The following is a 26,273-nucleotide window of genomic DNA, read 5'->3' on the forward strand; positions in this document are numbered from 1 at the left end:
AGGGGGCAGAGGGCAGGAAGCCCTCCCCAACCTCTCCCTGGGCGTCCAGGAAGCCAGGTGAGGGGCACTGCTGGGTCAGTGGGGTGGGAGGCTGGGCCTCCAGCACGCCAGGACTTGGAGGACCATGATCTCTCTCTCCTGCTAGGCCTGAGGAGCCTTCGTAGAGTCCAGGGACAGCTCCTCAGGCCTGGGCCGAGAGGAGGCAGCGTTAAATATAAGGCAGGAGGAGCCCAAGGTGAGTTAAGGACATTTATTTCACATTCACACATCTGTACATTTTCTATAAATAACGTAGAGGTGAACTATGTACAATCCTCTCTTGCCCACTCCCAGGCCATCCCCCATTCTGGCACCTAGGGCCAGGGGCCGCTGTCTGCAGACACGGGCCACGTACACTGAAGGTGGCCCTGCCCCACGCTGCTCCCTGGGCACGGGAGCCAGGGGCCTCTGAGGCTCTCCCAGCCCAACCACTTTGCTCTCTCAGGCCAAATGCCAGGCAGACCTTAGGGAAATTGCCGCTCGGCAAAGGGGAGCCCCTCGGTGCTGCCCCCCTGCAGGGGCCACGGCGGGCAGCCGCCAGCCTGGGAAATGCATGAGGGGGAGGGAGGCTGCCACTCACCCTGCCGCCCCGTGACTCTCCCGGCCTTTTCCTGCCCACCTCTCGTCTGGGCGGACAGGCCTCAAGCTTCCCTCCCTCGGTACCAAATGGGACTTCGCCCGACACCCAGGCACACCGGGCCCCAGAGGACGGAGAGCCAGAGTCCTGCACTGGAGGCTCATAACGCCAAGGACGAGGAACCACAACACGAATGTCTCAGGGACACGCGATGGTGGGCTCATACCGTGCTCAGAATTCTCAGAAGCCACTGGCCCCAAAGACAGACACACATGGCTCTTGAGCCCTGAGGGGACAGCAGGCTGGTCTCCTGGGAGTGGAGAGTGAGCAGGCAGAGGAAACCCGCTGAGCCCTGTGACAGACACTAAGACACGTGGAGACACACAACTGTGAACCAACTAAGCCACAGCGAGGGGCTTGCAGAGAACACACACGCAGCATCGTGCCCTGGTGAGCAGAAGATGCAAGGGCACCCCCTGACCTGGGGGCTCTTAACCCCTCCCATCAGCTCGAGACGGGCCGGGGCGGGGTCCTGAGATCTTCCTCACTGCTACGAACTGCAGCCACGTACGAGAAGAGACACAACACAGAGTAGCAGATCTCATGGGCCTAGAGGGGAGAGAAAGACCAGACGGATCAAATTCCTCAGATTCCCCCATCTCCACGCAGGGAGATCTGCCCAGCAGAAAAGTCTGCCCTCGCGCTGGGCTCAGCCTCACAGCTGACTGCTGGGACTGGGGGTCTGTGTGTGTGTGTCTCTCCCAGGGCTGAAGACTCGTTTCGGCTTCCAGACCAAAGGCAGCTCTCCAACCGTCCCTAGTCCGCCTGCCCCCGTGCTCTCAGGGGGCCCGCCCCACTCCTGTGTGAGGGTCCCCAGGGAGCCCTGTGCACACTTGGCCTGCCGGCTTGGGTGGCACACTCACCATTGGCGTCTTGTACTTGTGGCTCACCACTTCTTTAATTTCAGGAACTAAAACCGGACGGGCAAGAGACAAAACAGAAAGTTCAAAACTAAGAGCGATAGTGCCAGGCTCCCCCAGGCGGCAGCGCCCGGCACCGGGGTCCCCTTCCCCACGGTGGCCTGTCCCAGGGGCTGCAGCAGCTTACACTCTGACGGCACCTGCCCAGCCGCTGCTGGACGAGAGGACACTGCCCCAGACTCCGCAGCCAGACCTGTGGGGTCTGCTGGGGCGCCCTGCTCGATGGCCACGACTCTAGCCGCTTCTGGGAGAGCCTCCGCATAGGAGCGGGCTGGCCTTTCACCAGCCTGCTCGCTGCTAATGTCCAGGGCCCCGAGGAGCTGCAGTGGGGCGTTGCCCCATGTCGGTCGGGTGAAGAGCGTTGTCTCTAGCCTGTGCCTCACCTTGCTGATGCCCGAGAACTCATCCCTGTTACCAGCCCGACACTCTGTTCATGTTAAGCATGGTTCCCTGTACTCTCAGCCCCTACGCAGAGGGTCCTTAGGCTGGATGAAGAAGTGGCATGATACTAAAACCCAGCAGACTTGTAAGTGTCCTTCCCTGAGTGGCAAGAGAGGCCCAGGCCTGCCTGTGTGAGGGAGAGCGTCAGAGGGCTCTGGAGCAGACACACCGAGCAGAAGACAGGCGAGTATAGCACCCGGGGAGGGAGGTGACAGGGAACATCAGGCAAAGTACACACATGTCCACAGCCCAGAATGCAAGACTAAGTCACCCCTGCCCCAGCCATGCAGGGGTTCTGCTTGGCCAGAGGAAGGAGGAAGGCCCCCCGGGGGCCCAGCCATCCTGATGGCCCCTGGAGAAGGGAGCAGAGGGGTGTGGTGTCCCCCTGGGGGCCAGAAAAGGTAGGATGAGAGTTGGCCACACCTTCTTCTGACCCTGGGAGGTAGAATTCGGGGGGACCCAGGGTTAACAGGGAATAAACTCATCATAGGTAGAGCAAGAAGCCCAGGTCCTTCTCCTGAGTTGGAAGATTCCCCCAAATATCTCTCTGGCAGAAGAGAGAAGGGAACACACAGGGGAGAAAACTCAGAACCAGTCAGCCAGCACGGGGGAGGTCGGGGGGGGTGCGGAGAAAAGGGCAGTGTGAGCAGCTGGTCTGGTTGAAGGGAGCCCGTCCCACCCATGGCAGGGCCCAGGCAGGGGCCTGGGGGGGAGGCAGCACGAGCCGAGGTCACTTTACCTGCTGGAGAACGAAGGTTTTCATAGCAGCGATGAGGGGCACAAAAGAATGAAGCACAAACACAGCAGGAACTCAAAGCCCCAGGGTGAGAACCCACTACACCACCGGTCAGCGTCGGCGCCTGGCTGCGGGGATGCAGGGAGGCTGGCCGCCAGCCTCCCGCGACAACTGCCCTGCCTGCCTCTGAGGCCCACTAGGCTTCCCTGCCCTCTCGAGTGAGGCTGCCCAGGCCACCGCACGGCCCTACTCCTGCACAGAGGCCAGGCGGACACCAGGGCGGCACCGGGGTGGCTGGACGGAGTCCCGGGCTGCTAGGAGGAGCTCAGCAGGCGACACGAACACAGCAGAGCTTGGAAACTGCCCGTCTGCTCTGCCCCAGAACTTTCTGACCACCAGCTGGCCGAGAAGGGAAGGTGGCGCCCGCTCCCAGAGCCTCCGCAGGAGCGTCTCTGACCTCTAACCCCTCTAGGGCCACTTGCTCTTCGGCGACCCGTTCCCTAGCAGCCACTGTCTCGCTCTTCCTTCTTCTTCCTTCCCCTCGCTCATCGCGGGTTCCCTTCTCTTCCCTATCACTCCTAAGCCTCCTGACCTCTCTGCAGAGGTGGTTCTTCTCTCTGCCTCTAGTCCCTCCTCTGGAGCGCCGAGGTTTGAGTTACTGCCATGTGAGTCCAGACCTAAGAGCAAAATAGTGTAATTACCAAATTCCTCCAGGACAAAGACGCCTCGGACTGTATTGCACTTTTTAATGTGATTCAGCTCTATGAAAACCTGCAAGAGAGGGAGGGAGGGAGGGAGGGCGGGGTCAGGCCCGGAGGCTCTCCCCCTGTCCCACAACTGCCCACTCTCCCGGCTACAGCCCCGCCCCCACACAGAAGACCTAGTTCCCAGAGTGAGGGCCGGAGAATCCACACACACGCAACTCAAAAGCGCTAAGAAGCGAAGACAGCAGAAAGGGCATGTACCTTCCGCTCCTGGCCGGAGGAGAAAGCATGGGAGAGAAATGAAGGCGTTAGTTTTAATGGTCAAACCCAACCCGAAGGCCCCTCTGCTGTCCTGGGCTGCCCGCCCATCCCCTCGGCCCAGGGCAGCGCTTGGAGGACACGGTGCCCCGGGGGTCTCCCCGCTCAGCCCATCAGCTCTCTACCCTTCCATGCATCCTCCTCCGGCGCAGAGGGCTGGCACGGGTGCAAAGCTCCCCTCGGATTGTCCTCGGGGTAGGAGATGTTGATATCTTCCTTGACACAAAATCCAGGCTCTCCCAAGAAGTACACGGAGAGAGAATAACGGCTATCGCTTAGGAGCTCCGACCAGGAGTCCTCCAAATCCTATTTGTAATCCTCACATCCATACGGCCCAGTGTGTAGTACGACCCTCGTTTTATAGAGGAGGACACGGGATCAGAAAGTTTATCTGCCCACGAGTAACGAAGCTGGGCTCTGAATCCAAGCACATCCTGACTCCAAAGATCCGTTTGTTACCCCACCCTGTAGGACTCCACCAGAGGGTCCAATGCTTCCTCAACTCCAACAGACCGTTCATGGTGGAAGATGGACCCCACGGCTGTTCTCTTGTGATCAGTTGGGGCCTGACTCCCCTCTCTGCAGGATCTCTCTTCTAGGGCAAAGCCTTAAGCTACAGACCAGCTTGTACATATCCGTGGACTGGTTAGACACTGGGTCGGTCCAGAGCGGGGGACCCAGAAGGGGGCTGGCTGTTGTTTAACAAGATCTCTTCTTCGGAAGGTGAGGCATCAGGGCAAGCCACGGCACTAAAAGGCAGTCAGAAGCCTGCTCCCCAAGAAGTGCTGGCACCTTCGTGCTCCAGAAAAGTACTCCAGTAAACCTCTCCTTGGGTTGACCCGAAGGTCTCAAGTATACTATTTAATATATTAAAATCACAGATAGTAAATGTACTGCTGGAAATACACTGCCTGAGCAGCTGTTTCCCATCACACCGAAGCTGCCCGGTTGGGTTCCTGAAAGAAGAAACTAAAATGGCAAGGGGAGGAAGCAAGCCACGGAGTCCAGAGGGTCACCTCCCCTGAGTGTCTGCTGCCTGGCCCGGGGCTGTGGTGCTCACACATTCAGACCTGGCTCACAGCCTCAAGGAAAGGAACCAGGACGTCAGGGAAGGGGGAGGGAAGGCACTTGTGTGAAGAGTCAGAACGGGGAACGGACCTGGGCTGATGCGCTGGCCTCAGAAAGGAATTAGCTTAAGGAATGTCCACTGAGAGAAAAAGTAACACTGTGTTAAAAGACCAAGAGAAAGAAAAAAAAAAAGTCAGCTCCTATGGTGGAATCACAATGAGAGAAAGATGTATTCTGAAGTGGTCCCCAGTCAAAAGAAGGGGAATGGGGCCTGTGGAGCAGGGGACAGAGTGGGGACACTCAGAGGAACGAAAAGAATAGAAAGAAGAATCAGCAGGAGAAATAGGCAAATAAACACACATACTCCAGATAGGACAGACACAAGCTACACACACACACACATGCACACACGCACACACACACGCACACGCACGCACACAGGCTTCACGCACACCAGAAACACGCGAGGAGATCAGCTGGTCTAGACTCTTCAAAGCAAAACCACCAAGCAGAAGCACCCCCTGGGAATAAGGGAAGGCAGACATTGTGCGAAGAAGGGCCAAGTGAGACGCTCCCACTCACACTGTGCTGAGTCTAACGGACGGAGGCAGCCTAGCCACCACGGCTCCCTCTCTTTCCCCGCCTCCCACGGAGGCTCCCCACTGCACCTTCCAGGTGGTTGCCAACGTCACTGTGCCCTCCTTCTGATTTCTCTCTCTGGTCCAGCTGCTCCCATCCTCCCACTAGCCCCAAAGGCCCGCAGGCTCACTGGAAAGCACTGGGACCTGGACACCGAGCCTTACTGCAGATGGAAGAACTGGGCCAGGCAGCCAGGGCTGCCGCTCCCACCTACCTGGTTGTGCATGAACTTGAGATTGATCCCTTCTAGGGTGACCTGCAGCAAGCCACCCTCACCAGTCTTCATGTCCTGCACGGGGAACTCGCCACCTAGTTCAGGGCCTGTGGTGGGGGAGGAGGTCATCAGCTAACTGGGGGGCTGGGGAACCGTCAGGCCTCTGACGCTCAGAAGGATGGATGGAAGGAAACAAACAAAAGGCCCTTGCTCGGGGAGTCCTTGTCTTCTCACCGGGTTTGATGCTCTGCTGCCGGGCAGCGGCCCGCTCCATGCTGTCCTTCACGCAGTAGTACAGCTCCCGACACTGCGGCACAGGGCGAGGACCATCCTGTCACCCAACCTGCCAGGTCCCCCCGCACTGCTCTCCACCGCGTGCCAAGGGCCAGGGCGCCGGGCCCCGGAGACAGCTCTATGCGTCCCACACAACAGCCGGAGGCCAAAGGGGGGCTCTCAACATGGGCTGTGGCATTTTAACCTCCTCGCCAGAAACTTGACGCCTGGCCCTCAGCATCCCCCTCCGCCCGAACAGAGCTCCTGGTACCTTCTTGGTATAGAACTTGTTGAGCTGAGTCTCAGAGCCGTTCCTGCGCCACAGGCACAACACCTTGGTCTTGGGGCAGTAGGTCATGTTGATGAGCTTCTCATACCACCAGCGCTCATGCACCGTCCCGAGGTTACTGCGCAGCACCACACAGTCGTCGCACACCTGCGGGGGGACCCGGTGCTTGGAGCCTCCGTCGCCGCGGGCCGCGCTGGCCTGCCCCCCGGGGGCAGCACGGGGCAGCTGGTCTGGGAGCACCCCATGGTCAGCTGCCCTGCCCCCCGCTCACCATCCTCCTTCGCTGGGGACACAAACACTGACCTGCTGGACCTACTGTCCGCTGGGAGGTTTGCTGAAAGAAAAGGAATCACGGAGAGGAGCCGGCGAGCAGGGAGGGGGAGCAATCAGTGTTTCAATTTCCACCTCGCCCAACGTCTACCACCTCTCACATGCTCTAGACTTATGAGGGCGTCTCCCGCCGCCAGGTGCCAACCTTACGGACCATCTCTGTGGGTGAGCGCAGAGGCAGGGGTTACGGCAGGCTTAACCGAGGAGAAAAATATGGAACCAAGGCAATTTCTAATACTGGCTCAGCCGTAGTTCTGCATATATCTTTTCAATAATTAATCACATTAGTGACACTTGGGCAACGCTCACCGCAGAAAATATTATATAATACAGGGTGATATAATTAAAAGGCAAACTCCTCCTTCACATTCTCTTTTTAATACTGTAAGTCCTTTGTAATTAATTAATTCTGAGAGAGAGAGAGTGCGCGTGCACGCAAATGAGCGTGAGCGGCAGTGGGGATGGGCAGAGGGAGAGGGAGAGAGAGAATCTTAAGCAGGCTCCACGTCTAGGGTGGAGCCCGAAGCAGGGCTCAATCTCATGACCCTGAGATCATGACCTGAGCCAAAATCAAGAGTCAGACGCTCAACCCACTGAGCCACCCAGGTGCCCCCTTCACAGTCTCTTCTTATTCAACACTCTCCCTCTAAGATCAGACTGTGTTAGGTTTCCAGCTGTCCATTACTTAGCTATGTCACCTTGAACAAGCTGCTCTGCATCTACATCTCCTCGTGTGAAGATTAAATAAGTCAATGTGCGTAGAATTCTTAGAACAAAGCCAGGCATATAGGAAGTACCCTGGAGTTAGATGTTGTAACATTATAATATAAAAAAATGTAACAATGATTATTATGACCCCACTGATGGTTCTCAAATCTTTCTCCACACAAGACCCATCTTCCTGAGTTCCTGAACCACTCTCTATCTGGATGGCTCACAGGCAGCACCTCGAGCTCATCATTTCCAAATGTGAAGTCAGCATTTCCTCCTGGGCAGATCCTCCTTCTGAGTCCCCTAGTTGAGTAAATGGTGTCGCCATTCACCCAGCTGCCCAAGCCAGAAACGAAGGAGTGATGTGAGACTCCTTGTTTTCCCTCTCACTACACCACTGAGTCCCATCCATTTCACCTCAAATACCCCTGGAACTCTCCCCCTCCCCCGCTCCAGCCATTAATTCATACTTCTTTCAAGTCTCAGCTCAAAGGTCACTTCTGAGCGGTCATCCACAACTCCTACACCCTCTACTATGTATTCCCATACTGCCTGCCTATGCCCTGAGCATCTTCTCTCATAACACTCATCATACTTTATGACACTTTGTTTCATTAGCTGACTTCCCCAATGGCTTGTCAACCCCATAAGGACAAGAGAAACCATGTCTCTCTTATTCATCGCTATAACCACATACTCAGAGTAGCTGGCATATCGTATGTGCTCCATAAATATTAAATGAATGAAAAAGGAATACACAAGACTACCAGGTTTAATCTACTACCTAAGAGTTACAAGGTTCTAAAAGCCTTATGAAGGATAAGGTCATATAGTAGCTGAGCAGAAATTAGAATTCTAGCCCTCGTCTGACTCTAGTTTTCTCCAGGTGAAAAATGAAGACTACTACCCCCACTTTCCATAATCCTTTAAGAACACCATGTAAAGGTGAGGGGCAGGACAGGTATTTAGAACAAACGATTTCTAGGCTAGAGAGATGACAGTAATAATGTACCATACTCGCCTATGCTGCTGGTGGAGAAATAAACTGGTATAGTCTTTGGGATGGTATTTGGCAGAATCTATACAAATTTTAAATCCATAAGAAGCTTGATCCAGAAATTTCACATTAAGAATCTAGCCTATAGAAATTCTCATGTGAAGGGGCACCTGGGTGGCTCAGTTGGTTGAGTGCCCAACTCTTGGTTTTAGCTCAGGTCATGATCTTATGGGTTGTGGGATGGAGTCCCAGGATGGGCTCCACGCTCAGCAGGGAGTCTGCTTGAAGATTCCTTCCCTTTGCCCCTCCCCCAACGCATGCTCACACACATTGCTCTCAAAATAAAATAAAAATAAATCTTAAAAAGAAAAAGAAATTCTCATGTGTATTCTCAAGTATATTCAATGAAACATTTAAAAAAAAGTGAGAGGGACTAGTTGAATAACTTATGGTATACATCCATATAACACCTAATAGCTAAAAAAACAAAACAAAACAAAATTAATCATCCATTTAAAAAACAGGGACAGGGGTGTGTGGCTGTCTCAGTTGGTGAAGCATGTAACTCTTGATCTTGGGGTTGTGAGTTTGAGCCCCATGTTGGGTATAAAGCTTACTTAACAAAAACAAAGCAAAGCAAAACAAAACAAAAAACAAAAAAAGAAAAAAACAGACAGATTTAGGTAACATGTAGACATGAAAAGATGTCAGTCATAAATTAAAAATCAAATTATATCTCAATATTTGTAGTTTGATACCACTTTTGTAAACACTGAAACAAAATTACACATAAGTAAATTGTATTTATACAAATATGCATTTTTAAAAATCAGGCCAAACTCTTTAACAGTGGTTACCTCTGAGACATGGCATTGGAAGGAAGTGAAGGGAAACTTTTACTTTTTATTTCATTTACTTCTCTATGGTTTGAAACTTTCACAGCATATACTGTTCTACTTCTGTAACTTACTATTATTTTTTTGAGAGAGAGAGAGCGCTTGCGTGCACAAGCAGGGAGGGGCAGAAGGAGAGGGAGAATCTTAAGCAGGCTCCATGCCCAGTGTGTGGAACCCAACTAGGGGCTCGATTTCATGACCCTGAGATCATGACCTGAGCCGAAATCAAGAGTCAGACACTTAACTGACTGAGCCGCCCAGGCACCCTAATCTACTTCTGTAATTAAAAAAAAAAAGTAATAAAGGGGATTTTTAAAAGTCTTTGCAATCGCTCTCCCAGTGCTCCTGCAGCCAGCAGGCTGTGCAGAGATGTGAAAGGCTAAATCAGGCTAAGCGTAGCGAGTGGCTAACGGGGTGAGTGAGGTACAGTCTTATTTGACACCTTAAGGGAGAGGCATCTATAAAGTGATGGATCCACCCATACTCCAGGAACTTTGTATGAGGCTACCCTGTGTGGTGGTGAGAGTTAGTCCTATACTTAAAGGAATCTTCTGGATTTATTCTTTAAAAGGAAAAGGAGAGGGTGAGAATCACCTGCCACCTCTTTGTGGTGCAGATGTCTGAAGTTAGTCCTCAGCTCGAGGAGACACCTAGCCAAATTCTAGAACTTCACAGTAACATGAAAATGACTCTCTTCTCGGCTACACCAACATGCATGGTTCTACTTCAGGGCAGAACCCCTGCCCCATGTTTGATAAACCACTCGTTCAAAAGCTGTGGATGTAAAAATCAAACTCAACTAAACCAAAAGAAAACAGAATACTTGTAAAATTATTTAATTTTACTACTTTATATAGGAGTTGTACTTGATTCCTACAATTATGTAGAAGAGATTCATTTTAGAATTAAAAATACAGAAATAAAGAAACCACAGCCAATTTCCTTTACAGTCTTGGAATAAGGAAGGGTTTTTCTAACTATGACTCAAAACCCAGAAGCTATAAAAAAAAAAAAAAAAAGACGAATTCAACTACATAAAAGTAAAAAGATTCTGCCAAGAGCTGGAGGGAGGGTAAAAAGAAAAAGTAAAAAAATTCTGCATCGCAAACAAAACAAAACAAAACAAAACCCATAGGCAAACTCAAAGGACTGATGAGGAACTTCACAGGGAACAACAGATCAGGCTGCCCACATCTCAACCTACTGATCTCTAAGAGAGAGAGATGACCATATGGGGCAACAGGCAACATACAGCACCAACCATGAAGTATTCTTGCCAAAATATTGAATCTGAAACTCATCAAACCCCTAGGTTGAACTACTAGCTTATAAAAAATACAAGTGATGGAGAAACATGTTAACACCAAAGAGATGCAATCAGCAGAAAGTCTAGAATGTGAGATACTCCATGCGGCACATTTCTTCAACGAAATAAATGGCAAAGCAGGAGGGGAGCTATTATATGTTATGAGATACGTCTGAGTCCTGTCAGTCAAAGCCATCAATGCATTCTTCCTTCGGTGTGGTGATGGCCTCTGGGAGCTCTTACAGAGCTGCGCGTGTATGGGGGGCAGCAGGCGGGCACATAGATACTGACTGGTTAAGTCAACTACTGTATAGCAGCACCATGGAGTACCATGCAGCTGTAAAAAGAATAGAGCCAGAGGAAATACAGTGAATGACATCGTAATGATGTATGGTGACAGATGGTGACCACACTTATCATGGTGAGCACTGCATAATGTACAGAATCGTCGAATCACTACGCTGTACACTTGAAACTAATCTAACATTGTACATCAACTCTTCAACTAAAAAAAAAAAGAGAACCCTCTTTTTGTACTGACATAGAGCTCTCCAGGATATGTTCAATGAGAAAAGCAAGGTACAGATCAATGGATCTGATGTGCTACCTTTCTGTAAGAAAAAAGAAAAAGAACTTATGTTCATATTGTATTGTGTTTGTATAAAATACCACTGTAAGATACAAAGGAGACCACAGAAGTGGTTACCTATAGGAAGAAGGGGTGAGGGGGATGGGAAATTGAGAGGAAGGGGATAAGAAAGACAGCAAGACTTCCCAATGCCTACCATTTTAAGTTGTCCTGACTTACGGACAATGCGACTACATCATGTATTCAACATCTATTTAAAACAAATGATGGTCAATTATCCATTATATTACTTGCGTAAGAGCCTGACAATTTAATGATAAATGGATCATGAAGATGAACAAGATTAAGTGGGAGAAATCAGGTATCAGGTCTAGAAGTTCCTCGTGACTCTCAAATGTCCCTTTGAGACATATGAACTAGCATTTACCTCCATGAAGAAGATATCTCCATTTGTGTCTGTCCCTGCATGTACCACAAATGTCTGCTTCTTCATGTGCCGGCTGCCGCTGGACCGGATACAGAGATCACGTCCATTCTGAGAAAAGAGAGATCTGTTAGGGACATCCATATATCTCTCTCACACAGCTCTCTGGGCCAAGAATTCTGCTCCCACCCCAACTTCAGCTATTAAATTCCTACCAGTTTACTTAGCACAGTGCCATCTGCTGGTCACAGGCCACAAGGGACGTGCTCTCAAACTTCAGGGTCTTAGGGCCCCTGTATCTCTTAAAAATTATTCACAACCCCCAAGACCTTAGGATTATGTGGGGTATATTTATAGATATTTACCATATTAGAAATTAAAACTGAAAAATTTAAAAATTAATTCATTTTAAAGTCATTAATAATATACCTGTTACATGGTAATACAAATATTTTAAATAACATTTCCCAAAACAACAACAACAAAAAAAGAGAAGACTGGCACTGTTTTACATTTTTCACATGTTTGTCTTTAAAAAACAGCTGGATTCTCATATCTGCTTCTGCATTCCATGCATTGTGTTATGTTGCTTTGGGAGGTACATAAAGAAAATCTGATCTCACAGATACATATTTGGAAAAGGGAGGAGTATTTTAATAGATTTTCCAGATAAATATGCGTATTTTTCTTTGATAATTACACCAAAACTTGAGAAGTAACAGTTTCTGATAGTTGCAATATGAAATCTGAAAACCCATCAAAATGAACGTTTTGTACTTTGTAACATGAAATCCGTTTGTCTGCCTTGCATTTTGAGTGGATCTTCACTTATACTTGAATTTCTACCACCACCCAATGGTCTTTTGGAAAATACTGGTTTAAGGAGTAATGCAGCTCTTCCAAATATTGACACACTTCATTAGAGAATATAAAAAAATCACATTGATTAATATCATCAATCTCATTACAAAGCCTTTAAATATCAGGAAGCTTCATGCTTAGAAGTCTGCCAAATAAATACCCAACTCTGAATAACCACAGTTAGTCATTCTTCCAAGTAAAAATGATGTCCCATGAACAAAACTGACAGTGCACCTTGCAACTCAAATTGTCACAAACTGGTTTTCCTTGAAACAATCATATTTTGGTTTGCAACACAAATACTTCCTGTATATTTCTCATTTTATCACATTAAATATTAAAAAAATGTATAATCAATGATCAGATTTAGTAAAATTAATGATTTTAATGCTTTCATCAAGAACATTCGTAAGTGCAACTATTTTTCTTTCTCTTTCTCTTTTAAACTGAGAGAGCGCTGCATGGCTCCTAGCATGGTTCAGTACCACTGCCTTCACTGTGTGAAGGTAACCAGCAGTTTATCCGTCACTGCTTTTGTACCATCAGTGCAAATGTCAACCCGGTTAAAAAAGGCAAACATTTTAGTACTATGATGAAAATAGGTTTCAGCTCGTGGAACCTTAGGAGTCCACAGACCACATGCTGAAATGGCTGCACCAGGATGGTTTTAGTACAGAGAATCCTATCCCAGAACAGAAGGACTAAACCCTTACCTAGACTCAAAGCCCTATTTTCAAAATTGGGGTCTTGAAAATACACAGGCCAAGAAATGACCCGTGGGGAAGCCTCTGCATTAGGCGACGAGGTCCCAGCCAGGGAGGCGACGCGACAAGTACAGTGGGAGGGGAGCCTAGGGGACGGTGCAGACATGCTTACCAGGTTTGCCAGCTGATCAAGCACTTCATTGATTTGCTGGCTGTACACAAGCCCAATATGGGACTTTCCCATCAGGCGCCTCACCTTCTTCCGGATGTCATTCTTATTTACCTGGAAAGCCAAAGCGAGATCTTAATGAGGGATCTGCTCTCCTTGCAAATGACGTAGAGGGAATGTACAAGCAAGTTTCCTACCATTTGAGACAATTCGGAGTCCACACACTGAATACGAGAGAAAACATTCAACTGTCTATTCTGCCAACAGGCTGGGAAGGAAAAACCTGGCTGTCTCTGGGTGGCTTCTATAGAAAAGTAGCTCTAAAGCAGGTCTGGTTCAAATGGACTGGGGTTCAAGGAGACACTTCCTCCCTATCCCCAACCAATACTGTAACATTCACCCCTGAAGGGCCCTAAGAACCCCTGGGGCTCCTCAGAGTATAGTTCAGAAATGAGGCCTCAGAGTAGCGACATTCTGGCTCGGCTGTAGCAGAGACACCTTCCCGGGGTTCAGGATCACTACCCTTTCCCAACCAGAGTTCACTGGGACCCCTGGAGTTCAACAGAGAGGAGTGAACCTTACAACAGAAACTGAAACAAACTAAGTCAGCCTGTCAGGTGTTTTCTGCGTCTGATCAACTAATCCCTTTATATTTTGAGAGGCTAAGAGAACAGGAGGAGGAGAAACTCAAGGGCTCTCTCTCAAAACAACTCTCTTCTACCCATCAACCCCAAACTTATGTTTCCCTTTCAAAGCAGAACTCTTCTATTTGGTAACATACTTTTTCCACAGCTATAACAACCAAGTACAACCGAGTCAACCTAGAACCTACTATTAATTTTTTAATGAGTAGCTCTTTTTACATCTATGGAAAATTCTATACGATAAAGGGCTAGTGCTGAAAAATGAATTCTGACTATCCTTCCTAAGGTTTTAGAAACTGATACTTAAATTTTTTTTTAAACTCATTGTATTCTGTAGGGAGTTCTATTGGCATCCTAAAACTACTTAGCAAAGGAAGCCCATTTAAAAATTCAAAATAGGGGCACCTGGGTGGCTCAGTCAGTTAAGTGTCTGCCTTCAGCTCAGGTCATGATCTCAGGGTCCTGGGATTGAGCCCCATGTCAGGCTCCCTGCTCGGCAGGGAGTCTGCTTCTCCCTCTCCCTCTGCCCCTGTTCATGCTCTGTCCCCCTCCACTCACATAAATAAATAAAATCTTTAAAAATAAATAAATAAATAAAAATAAAATTCAAAACTTGGTAGAGTATGCAACTCTTTTTTCAAAAAGATCATTTATTTATTTTAAAAATTTATTCATTTAATTTTGAGAGAGAGCATGCAAGTGCACAAGGTGGGGCAGAGGGAGAGAGAAAGGGAGAAACAGACTTCCCACTGAGTGGGGAGCGTGATGCGGGACTCAATCCCATGACCCTGGGATCACGACCTGAGCCGAAACCAAGAGTCACACGTTGAACCAACTGTGCCACCAAGGTGCCCCTGTTTATTTATTTTAGAGAGAAAGAGAGTGGGGCAGGGAGGGGCAGAGGGAGAGGAAGAAAGTCCCAAGCAGACGCTATGCTGAGTGCAGAACCCGACACATGGCTCAATCCCACGACCCTGAGATCATGACCTGAGCCAAAACCAAGAGTCGGATGCTTAACCGACTGTGTCACCCAGGTGCCCCGAGTGTGCAACTCTTAATCTTGGGGTTGTGAGTTTGAGCACCATGCTGGGCGTAGAGATTACTTAAAAATATTTTTTAAATTTTTTATTTATTTAAAAAATATATTTTATTTATTTGACAGCGAGAGAGAGAGCACAAGCAAGGTGAGGGACAGAGGGAGAAGCAGGCTCCCTGCTGAGCAGGGAGCCCGATGCAAGCCTTGATCCCGGGACTCTGGGATCATGACCTGAGCCGAAGGCAGATGCTTAACCGACTGAGCCACTCACGTACCCCTGCAAAATTTTTTTCAATAAAAACAAAATAAAATTCAAAATAAACAAATGGGATGGAATCACCGATCATCTTTATAACATTCCTTAGCACAGTAGCCTGGCAGCTTCAGACAAATGGGTCATGTGTGAGCTGCAGAGAGACCTCACACTTTCAATCAGGAAGAGAGCCCTAGTAAGATGCTCTGACAGCTTCCCAAGTGCCCCAGAATTTAGGTTACAGGAACAAGCCTTGCCTTCTGGCATCAGCAGTAGCTAGGCACAAGTGAAATCGACATTACCTTCATCAGTAGCATGTAGGAGATGAGGTTATGCAAAAGCGTGGCCAGCAAACGATCTTCATCATCCTCCAGGCGCTTCCGGTCATGTTCTCCCAGGGACAGGTACCTAAGCAGGAGACCAGCGACAAGTCGGCCCTCAGGTGGGAGATCACAGAACTAATTTGGAAGAGGCTGAGTTTGCATTTTCCAAGTGTTTACTAAGTCTCATACCTGTCGATCATTTCCTGGGGACCCTGGTCCATACCCATTCCTTCTCTCTCCAACATCACAGCATCTAAGAATGCATCTTCCCAGAACTGCATTTGGTCCCATAACGTAGAACGTTCTTTGCCTGCATGGAACGGAATTTTTCTAGGGGCTTATTTAACATATAAAGAATACAGCTGCCAAACCAAAGTAAAGAGTAAACTCCAGATAAAAGGGACAAATTCTAGGACAAAGCAAACGTGAGCCTCTCCACCCCAGAACTAACATTCCTGCCACCAGCCCCAGCTCCTCCAAGTGAGGCCCAGCCCCTCCCGAGGAGGAGGGAGGAACACAGCACACAAAGAAAGGTGGTTACTTATAGAAAAGGTCTCCATAGCCGCATCCTCTAACTGGTCCCACATCGATCCTTTGTCCCTTCCTGCCAATTTGTGAGCAGGAAGGACCATGGTAGCAAGAAAGGAAAGACAGACAGAAAGACAGAGGCTGTTGATTAATACCAAAATCCAGTCTCTTCTAGTGCTCACCTACGGCTTTTTCCAGACCCAGTAGGTCACCTTCTTCAGATATAAACACGCCCTCTAACATCAGCACTGAGATCAGCACAGAGCTGAGCAGCTACCCATTTGGTACCACCCTCTTCCCCATCTGAGTCCAGCTTTCCTCCAGTGCAAGAGGCCTTCCCAGGCTGTGTCTCACCTAAGAGTCCCTCGTAGAGATAGACTCGCTGGCTTACATCTTCAGACGAGCGAACTGGGCTGCCCACCAGCTTCTCCTTGACACTTGGCTTCAAGTTATGGGCTTTCCCCTACAAAGAGGTGATAGGTCAGCTGACAAAGGTACCGACGGACAGGGCACAGTAAGCCACGCAGCGCACTAAGAGGCCCACACACCCATTACCCTCCGTTAATAACATGCACTCTAGCAGTCCTGCTTTTGCTACTGTGCTTGCCTCAAGGCTTTGACCAGAAGTCAATCTGATAATGCTGATTTCTGTTACTGCCTCCTAAAACATGCAATTGCATTTTCATTCTGCTTATCTTTACCCTTTAGTCTCTGTAAGGCTCTTTGTTCTTAAAAATAAATAAATAAGAGGCAAATCCTCTGTAGCAGCATGATGCAACAGAAAAAAACACTGGTTTTGAAGTCAGACTGACCAAGGTTCAGGATCCCTGTCTCTTATTAGCTGTGTGACCTGAGGCATAAAACTTAGCTTCTCTGAGTTTCGTTTTCCTCACCTGTAAAAGGAAGGTTATATAATATCTACCTCTTAGGACCATTACGGGAATTAAATTAGAAAATACATATAAAGCACTTAACAATGCCTGGCACATTGTTGGTATTGGATAAATGTTAATTTCCTTTTTCCTACCATCTCTTAGAAATATCTGGCCCTTAGAAAAATCACTAACTTTACCTGCCATTTCTGCAATATTAGACTTTCTATTCATTCAAAAAAGATTTCAAGTGGGTAAGAGGCAAATTTCATGCCCATTTCACAACTCATGAGACAACCTAAGCGGAGAAGCGATTGATCAAAGGTTATTAGGCAACACCTAATTAGTGTGTCTACATGCCAGTCTACAGGTTCACAGCCTAGTTCTTTGTTCAGTGGACCATACTGACTTCATAGAACTCATTTCTTGCTAAAACAGCCTTTTTTTTGAGCCAAGAAATTTAGGTAATTGTTCTCAGCAACTCAATTGTACAAAAACAGCCCTTGCCCACCAGCACAGAACAAGTAAGAATTTGTCCCAGGAAGGTGCCAGGAAAGGCAGCATACAGCTGAATGGCTTCTTGCAAGACTGCTATCCCATAATGTCTACCTTAACATCCAGAATGGAGGCACGCTAGAAGGATTTAAAATACTCTCAATAAAATGGTCTATTTAGACTCAAGGAGAGTTAAGGTCCATTAACTCGAACGGCTCTGCTGACCCTCAATCTCATGCTCCACCTTTGCTCAGGGATGTCATTTGCTCTATTAGAAACATACACAGAAAGCCCTGAGGGTGGGAATGATCACCAGTGTTAAATACTTTAAATTTCATCTTCCATTCACCCCACAAACCAAAGATAAGGACTTACAAGCTCCTATAAGGAATATCCATTCTCAGGGCGCCTGGGTGGCTCACTCAGTTAAGCGTCTGCCTTTGGCTCAGGTCATGGTCTCCAGGTCCTGGGATCAAGCCCTGCATGGGGCTCCCTGCTCAGCGGGGAGTCTGCTTCTCCCTTCCCCTGCTTGTGCTCTCTCTCTCTCACTTTCTCTCACTCAAATAAAATCTTTAAAAAAATTATTTAAAAAAGAATACAGATTCTTGGGGTGCCTGGGTGACTCAGTCGTTAAGCGTCTGCCTTCGGCTCAGGTCATGATCCCAGGATCCTGGGATCGAGCCCCGCATCGGGCTCCCTGCTCCGCGGGAAGCCTGCTTCTCTCTCTCCCACTCCCCCTGCTTATGTTCCCTCTCTCGCTGTGTCTCTCTGTCAAATAAATAAAATCTTTAAAAAAAAAAAAAGGGGGGGGGCGCCTGGGTGGCTCAGTTGGTTAAGCGACTGCCTTCGGCTCAGGTCATGATCCCGGAGTCCTGGGATCGAGTCCCACATCGGGCTCCCGGCTCAGCGGGGAGCCTGCTTCTCCCTCTGACCCTATCCCCTCTCATGCTGTTTCTCTCTCTCTCTCTCTCTCAAATAAATAAATAAAATCTTTAAAAAAAAAATATTGATTCTCAACTCTAATAAAGTGACAAGTGTATCAGAGTGCTTAATGCTGCCTAAAGAGGTATGTATACACCAAAATGCAGTGTGTCTAAAGGCAAGGACTAAACAGAATTACTTTAATTCCAACTGATCACTGGCTTTTTTTTTTTAAGATTTTATTTATTTATTTGACAGAGAGAGACACAGCGAGAGAGGAAACACAAGCAGGGGGAGTGGGAGAGGGAGAAGCAGGCTTCCCACTGAGCAGGGAGCCCGATGTGGGGCTCGATCCCAGGACCCTGGGGTCATGACCTGAGCTGAAGGCAGACGCCTAACGACTGAGCCACCCAGGCTCCCAATAAAATGCTATTTTAAAGTGCTATATAAATAGGGGCGCCTGGGTGGCTCAGTCGGTTAAGCGTCTGCCTTCGGCTCAGGTCATGATCCCAGGGTCCTGGGATGGAGCCCCGCGTCCAGCTCCCAGCTCAGAGGGGAGTCTGCTTCTCCCTCTCCCTTGGCTTGTGTTCTCTCTCTCTCTCTCTCCCTCTGTCAAACAAATGTCTAAAACAAAAAAAGTGCTATATAAATATAGCACCGGAAGTGGCTGGAATAAAACCAAACTATCCCCCAGCAAGAGGCAGACTGACACGAAAGGAGAGTCCTGGCATTGCCACAAGGACACCTATCACCTCGTCTACTGTAAATATAGGGATAACTGCTACCCAGGATTTGAAGCCCTGATCTGACTGGGCGGGGAGCCTGACTCATCAGTGATTCAGGAGAGGGTCCTAAAAGCCCCAGATCATGGAGTAAAATAACTCTAAAAAAAGCCTTAGAAAACATTTTCTTTGAAGACAAATATATGGGGATAATCCACTCCTTACTTCCTCTTTTCCTTCTAATTGTCCCTAATGTTTCATTCTTTTCTAACCCACTCCCCTCTCATGAGAGAAATGATCTCCTTTTGTTAGTAAACCAAACTTACAAAGATGGTGCTGGTAGCAGAGTTGGTCTCAATCTCACTATCGGACAAGGTGCCCCGAGAGCTTGCCAAGTGGGCGCTGCCCTCACCACCTGGCCCATCACCTGCATTGCTGCTCAGGTCACTGTCTGCTCCAAGAGTCTCTCCAGAGCTATTACTCACCTGGCAAGGAAAGAAAGGTAGTAAGGGATAGTCCCCAGCGAAGGGTTCGCAGAAATGCCCAGCTGTTAGAACTCTCTACTGCCATTAAAAAAAAAAAAAGGGCACTGAACGTCAAAGGTGCGTCAGGTAGCCTCTGGAAGTACCTTCTTTACAAGTTGAGAAGCCCTGGGTGAAATCTCAGGGTCTGATCCCACGCACACAGAGCTACGCCAGGTGAGCACCTCCACCGTGAGAACCAAGCTGACACGAGACTAAGAGCCTCCAAAGGAGAAAGCAGCCCCCTTTTCCAAAGGGGGCACTCACACCCCCACCCCCCAAGATGCCAGTGTGGTGTTCCCCTACCACGGTGCTAACTTCAGAGTCCTGACTTGAGCTTCGGATCATAACAGCTGGACTCACACCAATGACAGAGTCTGGATCAGTCCTCTGAAACGACATGGGAACTCAGACACATTAGAGGCGGTGTCCCATCTACTCTCATTTCCCTAAGAAATACTGTATCTTCTTCCTTCTTCTCAACCCCAACCTACTATTATCATCCCTAAACAGGTCATGAGAAGTTTATTTTTTTCCTGAATATAAGATATACATGACTTGCATGACAAAAAACAATAAACATTAAAGAAATACATGCTCACTATAGAAAATACATGAAAGAATACGGAAACAAAAATAAGCCATAAACCTACCACTAACATTAATCACTGTTAAGGTTTTAGTATACTTCCTTTCAGTCTTTTCTACATACATTTTAAAAATAAAATGGGAATCATACTGCATGTAGCTTTGTAAAACATCTTCCCATGTCACTAAATTTTTGAAAACACAGTCTTCAGTAGATTCTAGTATCGTATTATGTAGATATATTACACTTATTTCATCATTCTCTCATCACTGGGCATGCATGTTGTTTTGACGCTGTAATTCACAACAAAGTTGTCACAAACCTGGGAACCAGATGTCAGGCTCACGCCACTGTCCGCGCTGATCTGGGACTTTTTCTCGTCTGTCTCACGGAGGTCAAAGACGGGTTTGATTACTTCGGGCCCTGGGTAGGGGAAACCCTCTGTCACTCCATACACAAAGGCCAGGGGCAGGCTGGTGAGGGGAGTGGGACAGCACACAGCCAGGTCCCAGACCTCAGCAAGCCCCAGTCACCTTTCCAGGGACTGCCTCCACATCAGGCCACCGGAAGAAGTCCCCACATGCCTTTAGACCCAAGTAGGACAAATTAAACCTGGTCTCAAGGGGTTCTGCAGCCTTCTCTCACAACCTGAGAAATTTCTCAGCAAATCATTCTAAGACAGAAAGCTCCACAAACAAATGTCTAAACTACATTCCCCTATACTCAGAGTTGGAGCTTCCCCGGAGTGTGAAACCAATTGAGGGTCCGGAGGTCACTCAGTGATTCCCCAACAAATGTGTCTAAAGGGGCTAGAAAAGGACAGGCCCAACGAGATACAGAAACACCAGCTGTTTCTGTGGACACCGACTACCCCAACCCTACACCTTTCTACATTTGAGATAAAAACCACCCTCGTTTTTTCCCCACCCACCCACAATGGTATGGCAGAAGGACAGAATGACAGAAAGCAAGAAAGCGTGCCTAGGCAAGCCACCAGAGAGAGCTGGGAAGCTACAGACTCAACACGGAGGGACAGCAACCATCTCTGCCAACTGTGCCCACAGGCCTTCTAACGGGTGAGGGAGATACCAGCCAATGAGGGGCACTGAAATAGGCAAACATTCTCCCCACCAACTCTGGAGCAATAGGGAACCATGTTCTAAGGGACTTTACTCAGTAGACGCCCTGATTACCGCCTGATTGCTAGGAGGAGAGGGGGAAAGAAGCAGCCTACAAGTCACATACCTGTGAGTCACATACCACCTACCTGCTTTTATTCCAAATACCTCCCAAGAGCAAATTTGGGGTGGGGCTGACAAAGGGAGCCTGCCCCAACTGGGCCTGGGGAGTTGGCAGGTATGGGAGATTTGGGAACAGGAAGGGGCATTTGTTCCTTACTCTGTTTTTCCAAAGCTTTTTGCTTTTTCACTTCCTGGTGCTTGTTCCACAATTCTACCCCAGATGCAATGTAAGCAGGAGAGAAAGACAGACAGAGTCAGAGGGTGGTCAGACAGAATGGAAACCCACCCACCCAAGCTGATTCAGTCTCAGGCACAGGATTACAAATCAAGAGATAAAGAGATCTTCATTTTGGGGGGTTAACAATCAAGAGAGCTAAAGCCCCCCTCCCCCACTCACAGACTAAAGACTCTAAATTCCTAACCCGAGCCTGAAAGTGGTAGTAAAAACCCTGCGGAACATGAGAGATGGAGCTGCCTTCGCTCAAGCTCCTCCATTTTGGCCTGAGGAAACTGATCCTAACAAGGATGGAGCACTTTGCTCGAGATCATGTAACTCAGGACCAGTTTAAACTTCCACCACGCCATGCTCTCTCTGCTAAATGAGCTGGGCAACAACAATTTTTAAAGATTCCAGAGAAGACAGATGATCACCTCAACCAGCCAAAGGGGTTCGGAAGCATGAGCACCAATCTGTTTGATTTGCTGGACTGGACAGAGGCCACTCAGGCAGGCAGTTAGCATCCCTCCTTGCCACTACCAAAAAATCCAATTCACCCCCAAAATCAGTCTTCCCTGCCAAGTGACCCATTCTTAGCCAGTCATCAGGAAAAATGCTTCCAGTAAAGGTGACAGAGAACACGAAATGGTCAAGAATAGCATATTTGTTGGGGTAAAGAAAAGAGAATACCGATGATAGCATTCTTTTCCTGGAAGAACTTGAGTATCTACTTAATCCGATCTCCTTGTTTCCCAGATGAGGAGACAGAGACCCTGAGAGAGGAAGTGCTTTGCCCAAAGTCTCATTCCTAGCTGGAAGCAGATACAGGACAAAAACTCCAGGCCTTCAGATTTGCGGGTGGGTACTTTTTCTAGAACATCACATCAGGCAGGAGAAAGGCAGGGTTGACCGCCTCTAGGACACTGTTCTGCTGGCTAGAGAAGGGGAGCTCCCCAACGAAGGACTGGTGCCTCATCGCCATTTATGGGAGCACAAGACAACTGCTAATGGTGTGGCAAAGAAGCATCCATTAGAAGCATAATGCCCACGGAAACAGAACCAGACAAAGAAAGGCACAACCTAGATGACCCAAGGTCAAGTACAGAGGGGGTCGAGTGGAGGTGTCACCCAGAGAGCTCACTAAGGCACTGCCTTAGGGGGAATGGAGAAACATTCAACGTAAACAAGCTCTTAATCAAGTCCAGTAAGGAAAGGTTTAAAGAAAAGCTGATTCAGAAATCTATACCTTGAGGCCTAGGGCCCAGGGAAATGAGGTTGCTGGACACCCCCCAGAGAAGCAAATTTGAGGGTAGTGTCATGGTTGGATGGGGGTAAACCGGCCCAGACAATCATAATTTTATAGACCAAAGATGCATCTATAAACTTTCTTACAGCTTCCAGGAGCTCACATGGCTCTCCACTGTGTGAAGAAATTCAGATGTAAATAAAAAGAGGGACCAGGAATAGAACTCAGACTCCCTGCACTAAACCTCACTGAGCCTTCTAAGCAAAACTTCCCTTCTTCCTCTAAGACGTAGGTGGGGGTGCCTATAAAGAAAGCATAAGGGATAAAAAAGTACAAAGAAATACCATCAGAAATGAACGCAGACCTATCTCCCTCTCTAGAAAGCAAAGCATGGGGGAAAAGAAAGGCAGGATTCTGGATGAATTGAAAGGAGGGAGAGGTATTTAAGAAGCCAGAACCCTCTCTCCACCACACCAAACACAGTGATACATACCAACAGATGCTACAAAGTTCTCTTCCTTTAAACTTCTGGTGTCCAGTTCTTTAGGACCCTTTCCTGCAGCACTTGGCGCCCGAGGTCCCAGCTGCGGAACTCTCAGCTGTGCCGTAGCCTTTGGGTCCCCCTGCCCAGCCAGGCCAGGATCCTTGCCAACTGGAGTATTTACACTCTCTGTTGGACTTCTCTTCCGCTTGTCTGGTTCTAGGAAAAGATCCAATACAGAAAGAGGTCAAAAGAGACAGTAGGTGGGAATCGAGCTATGGGAGTGAGGCGGGAGAAGCAAGGCTGCAGGAGGATGGAGAATGGAAGAAGTGCAAGGAAAGAAAAGCGGACATCTTTTTCGTGACAGAAAAATACCCAGTACAGACAAACGTGCATTAAAAAATAAAATCCCGAAGCCTGATGGGAAGCAGCCTGGCCCCGGGAAACTTGTAAAAGAACAAGTTCCCTAGGGGCACCTGGGTGGCTCAGTCGTTAAGCGTCTGCCTTCGGCTCGGGTCATGATTCCAGCGTCCTGGGGTCGAGTCCCACATCGGGTTCCCTGCTCAGCGGGGAATCTGCATTCTCCCTATGCCTGCCACTCCCCCTACTGTGCTCTCTCTCTCTCTCTGACAAAATAAATAAACAAAAATCTTAAAAAAAAAAAAAAGAACAAGTTCCCTTCCGTTGGAGATCAGTGCGAGAGTTGTGGACGGCGCTGGCCCAGCCAGTGTGATCCTACCTTTACTATAGTAGTGGGTCTGGGCAATCTCCAGAAGCCCAAAGATGCTGGCCATGCCACCCAGACCTGCGTGGGCATAGGACTGCTCCAGGCTGAGTACCGTGCACTTGAGCAGGTCTAACATTCCCTTGTACACCTTTCGACTGATCTCCTGCAACAACAAGCCAGGGGTGAGAGTTGGCAAAACTGCCTTTGGTGTCCAGGTCCCTCTTCCAGCTGATTCTAGCTCCCCACCCCAGACACTGACCACGTCGGGGATGGCATCCTGCCGGGCATCATCCTCTGACTGCACTGTGCGGTTCAGCTTGCTCAGGACAAAGACTCGCAGTTGCTCACTCTCCAGTAGCCGACGCACCTTCTTCATGTTGAGCCAGCCAACGCCCTGGCCATCCAGCACGCTGTGGACCACCTCCTTCAGGAACTGCTGGTTCTCACTATGGGGTCCACACACCACTTCTGTGGTCATCAGCTTCTGTGCAGAGCACTCCCCCTACTTCACCAGACTAGATGCTTGCCTCCAGGGGCAAAACACAAAGCCATGTCTCTAGGCGTCCAAGTCCCCTGCACCCCCTGCCCACCCCCCCCCCCCCCCGTCCCCAGCACTGTGGTTTCATTCTCCTCGCTGGCGTGGGCTACTACCGTCACGTGGGGATTCAGTCAGAATGGGCAGTGCACGCAAGAACTGATTTCATCTACCCAACTGAGAGGTGCTCTCCCACTCCTGAGCATCCCTGAAGTGGTACAGGAATCGCAACCTCTAACACAGAACTTCTAAAATAGCCCAGCCATTTGTTACCTAGAATTGCTGGATCGACCCTGAGGTGATGGAGGCTCTCTTTTCACTGTTGGGCTGTGTTTAATAACAGACGACTTCTGGTCCACTAAGGCCCTCCTGTTTCCTATAGCCAGGAAGGTAGGAATGAGAGTAGCCCTGTGTCAGCACCGCCCTGGGGAGCCACGTTCCACACCCATTCCCCAGAAGGGCTGGGTGAGGGTGGCCCCGGGTTATCACACATAGGTAGAAACCAGCCATGGCAACATGGAGGAGGTGGGGATGGAGACTCAGGCCACTCCACATGCACCAGCAGCACGCCCATGGGCAAGCACGGGCGTCACGGGGGACGGGGCAAGGCAGGTCACTCATGTGATACTGCTTGCCCCATGAGGAGGACGGCCCTCAGGCAGGCACGGAAGATGCTAGGAAAAAAAGATCATGCACAGCTCACGGGTAAGACCCACCTTCACCACTCCCGGGGCCGGCTTCAGTAACAATCTCCATTAGAGTATTTAGCCCAAATACTGGGACACAAAATACACAATTAGTAGGTGCACCATGATACCACAATCCCTGTTCCCCTCAACGGAGCTGTAAGTCAGACAATCTGAGGATTCTCCCAAAGCTTAGTGCACATGACCTTAGTTCTCAGGCACCTCAGAGCTGGAAGCCAAGAGATCAGGAAACCACCAAGGCTCTAGGAAAGACCATCCTTAAGACTATGGTCTCTAAAAGCCAGGGGCAGGGTAAATGACATGAGGGACCTTCAGGTACTACACAGGCACATGCATGAAAGAGGGACTGCTGGTTTTCATGAGACATCTAGCACAGGGGTCCAGAGGGCCTGCCGGCTATGCAGGGAGAGGAGACCCATCTTGCAGATGCTGTCATGGGAAGTGGGGCGGGGGTGTGAGGATGGGAGGCAGATGGGAGCAAGAAGGACAATAAATGAAGTGAAGCATCAGCACGCGATGAAGGCATTTCAACTGCTTTCCTCCCCAACTGCATCAAAGCCAGGGACGCTAACACTTTTCCACCCCTAAGCTACTGAGTCGTGTGTGAATTTGCGCCCTACACCTCTAGCTATTATGTCCCTCTGCCTACCTACCCTATGTTCCCATCCCCACCAGAGAACACTCCTTTGATTCCTGAAGTTTTTAAGCACTGAGGAGAGAAGTCAGTTAAAATATATACAGAGCTGCTTCTCACTATGCTTTCTACTGTAATTAAATATTTCAGCACAATAGCTAGAGAAAACAAATGTCAATAGAATAAATTCTGAAGAGCCCTTCAGACGCTCCGAGATCACAAATGAAAATCAAATAAGGTCTTAACTGCTCTTAGAAGCCAACCAAATACTACCTGGCCCACCCACAGGGCCCATCAACATGAAGCCAAAGTAAGA

General features: G+C 48.7%; 1 protein-coding gene across 5 annotated transcripts in view; it reads right to left on the reverse strand.

Moving 5' to 3' along the window:
- Positions 1-236: 236 nt before the first annotated feature.
- MADD (MAP kinase activating death domain) overlaps positions 237-26,273 on the reverse strand; it is a 39,702-nt gene continuing 13,665 nt past the window's right edge. Inside the window, exons 16-37 of one of the 5 annotated variants that reach the window (XM_044919733.1) lie at positions 25,333-25,392; positions 24,890-24,992; positions 24,341-24,527; positions 24,094-24,244; positions 23,367-23,573; positions 21,568-21,621; positions 20,492-20,592; positions 19,887-19,970; positions 19,386-19,544; positions 16,404-16,512; positions 16,063-16,125; positions 15,711-15,831; positions 15,501-15,606; positions 13,269-13,379; positions 11,535-11,642; positions 6,261-6,425; positions 5,951-6,023; positions 5,717-5,823; positions 3,739-3,747; positions 3,475-3,544; positions 1,540-1,586; positions 237-1,225 (exon numbers count right to left, since the gene is read on the reverse strand). In XM_044919733.1, the coding sequence (XP_044775668.1) occupies positions 1,121-1,225; positions 1,540-1,586; positions 3,475-3,544; positions 3,739-3,747; positions 5,717-5,823; positions 5,951-6,023; positions 6,261-6,425; positions 11,535-11,642; positions 13,269-13,379; positions 15,501-15,606; positions 15,711-15,831; positions 16,063-16,125; positions 16,404-16,512; positions 19,386-19,544; positions 19,887-19,970; positions 20,492-20,592; positions 21,568-21,621; positions 23,367-23,573; positions 24,094-24,244; positions 24,341-24,527; positions 24,890-24,992; positions 25,333-25,392 (2,300 nt within the window). In that variant the 3' untranslated portion in view covers positions 237-1,120. Of the gene's footprint in view, positions 1,226-1,539; positions 1,587-3,474; positions 3,545-3,738; positions 3,748-5,716; positions 5,824-5,950; positions 6,024-6,260; positions 6,426-6,581; positions 6,613-11,534; positions 11,643-13,268; positions 13,380-15,500; positions 15,607-15,710; positions 15,832-16,062; positions 16,126-16,403; positions 16,513-19,385; positions 19,545-19,886; positions 19,971-20,491; positions 20,593-21,567; positions 21,622-23,366; positions 23,574-24,093; positions 24,245-24,340; positions 24,528-24,889; positions 24,993-25,332; positions 25,393-26,273 lie in introns of those variants that run through there. The other 4 variants (XM_021685422.1, XM_044919734.1, XM_021685421.1 and 1 more) reach the window with 4 other exon arrangements.

The sequence above is a fragment of the Neomonachus schauinslandi genome, chromosome 11 (genome assembly GCF_002201575.2).
Source record: "Neomonachus schauinslandi chromosome 11, ASM220157v2, whole genome shotgun sequence".
Classification (NCBI taxonomy): domain Eukaryota; kingdom Metazoa; phylum Chordata; class Mammalia; order Carnivora; family Phocidae; genus Neomonachus; species Neomonachus schauinslandi.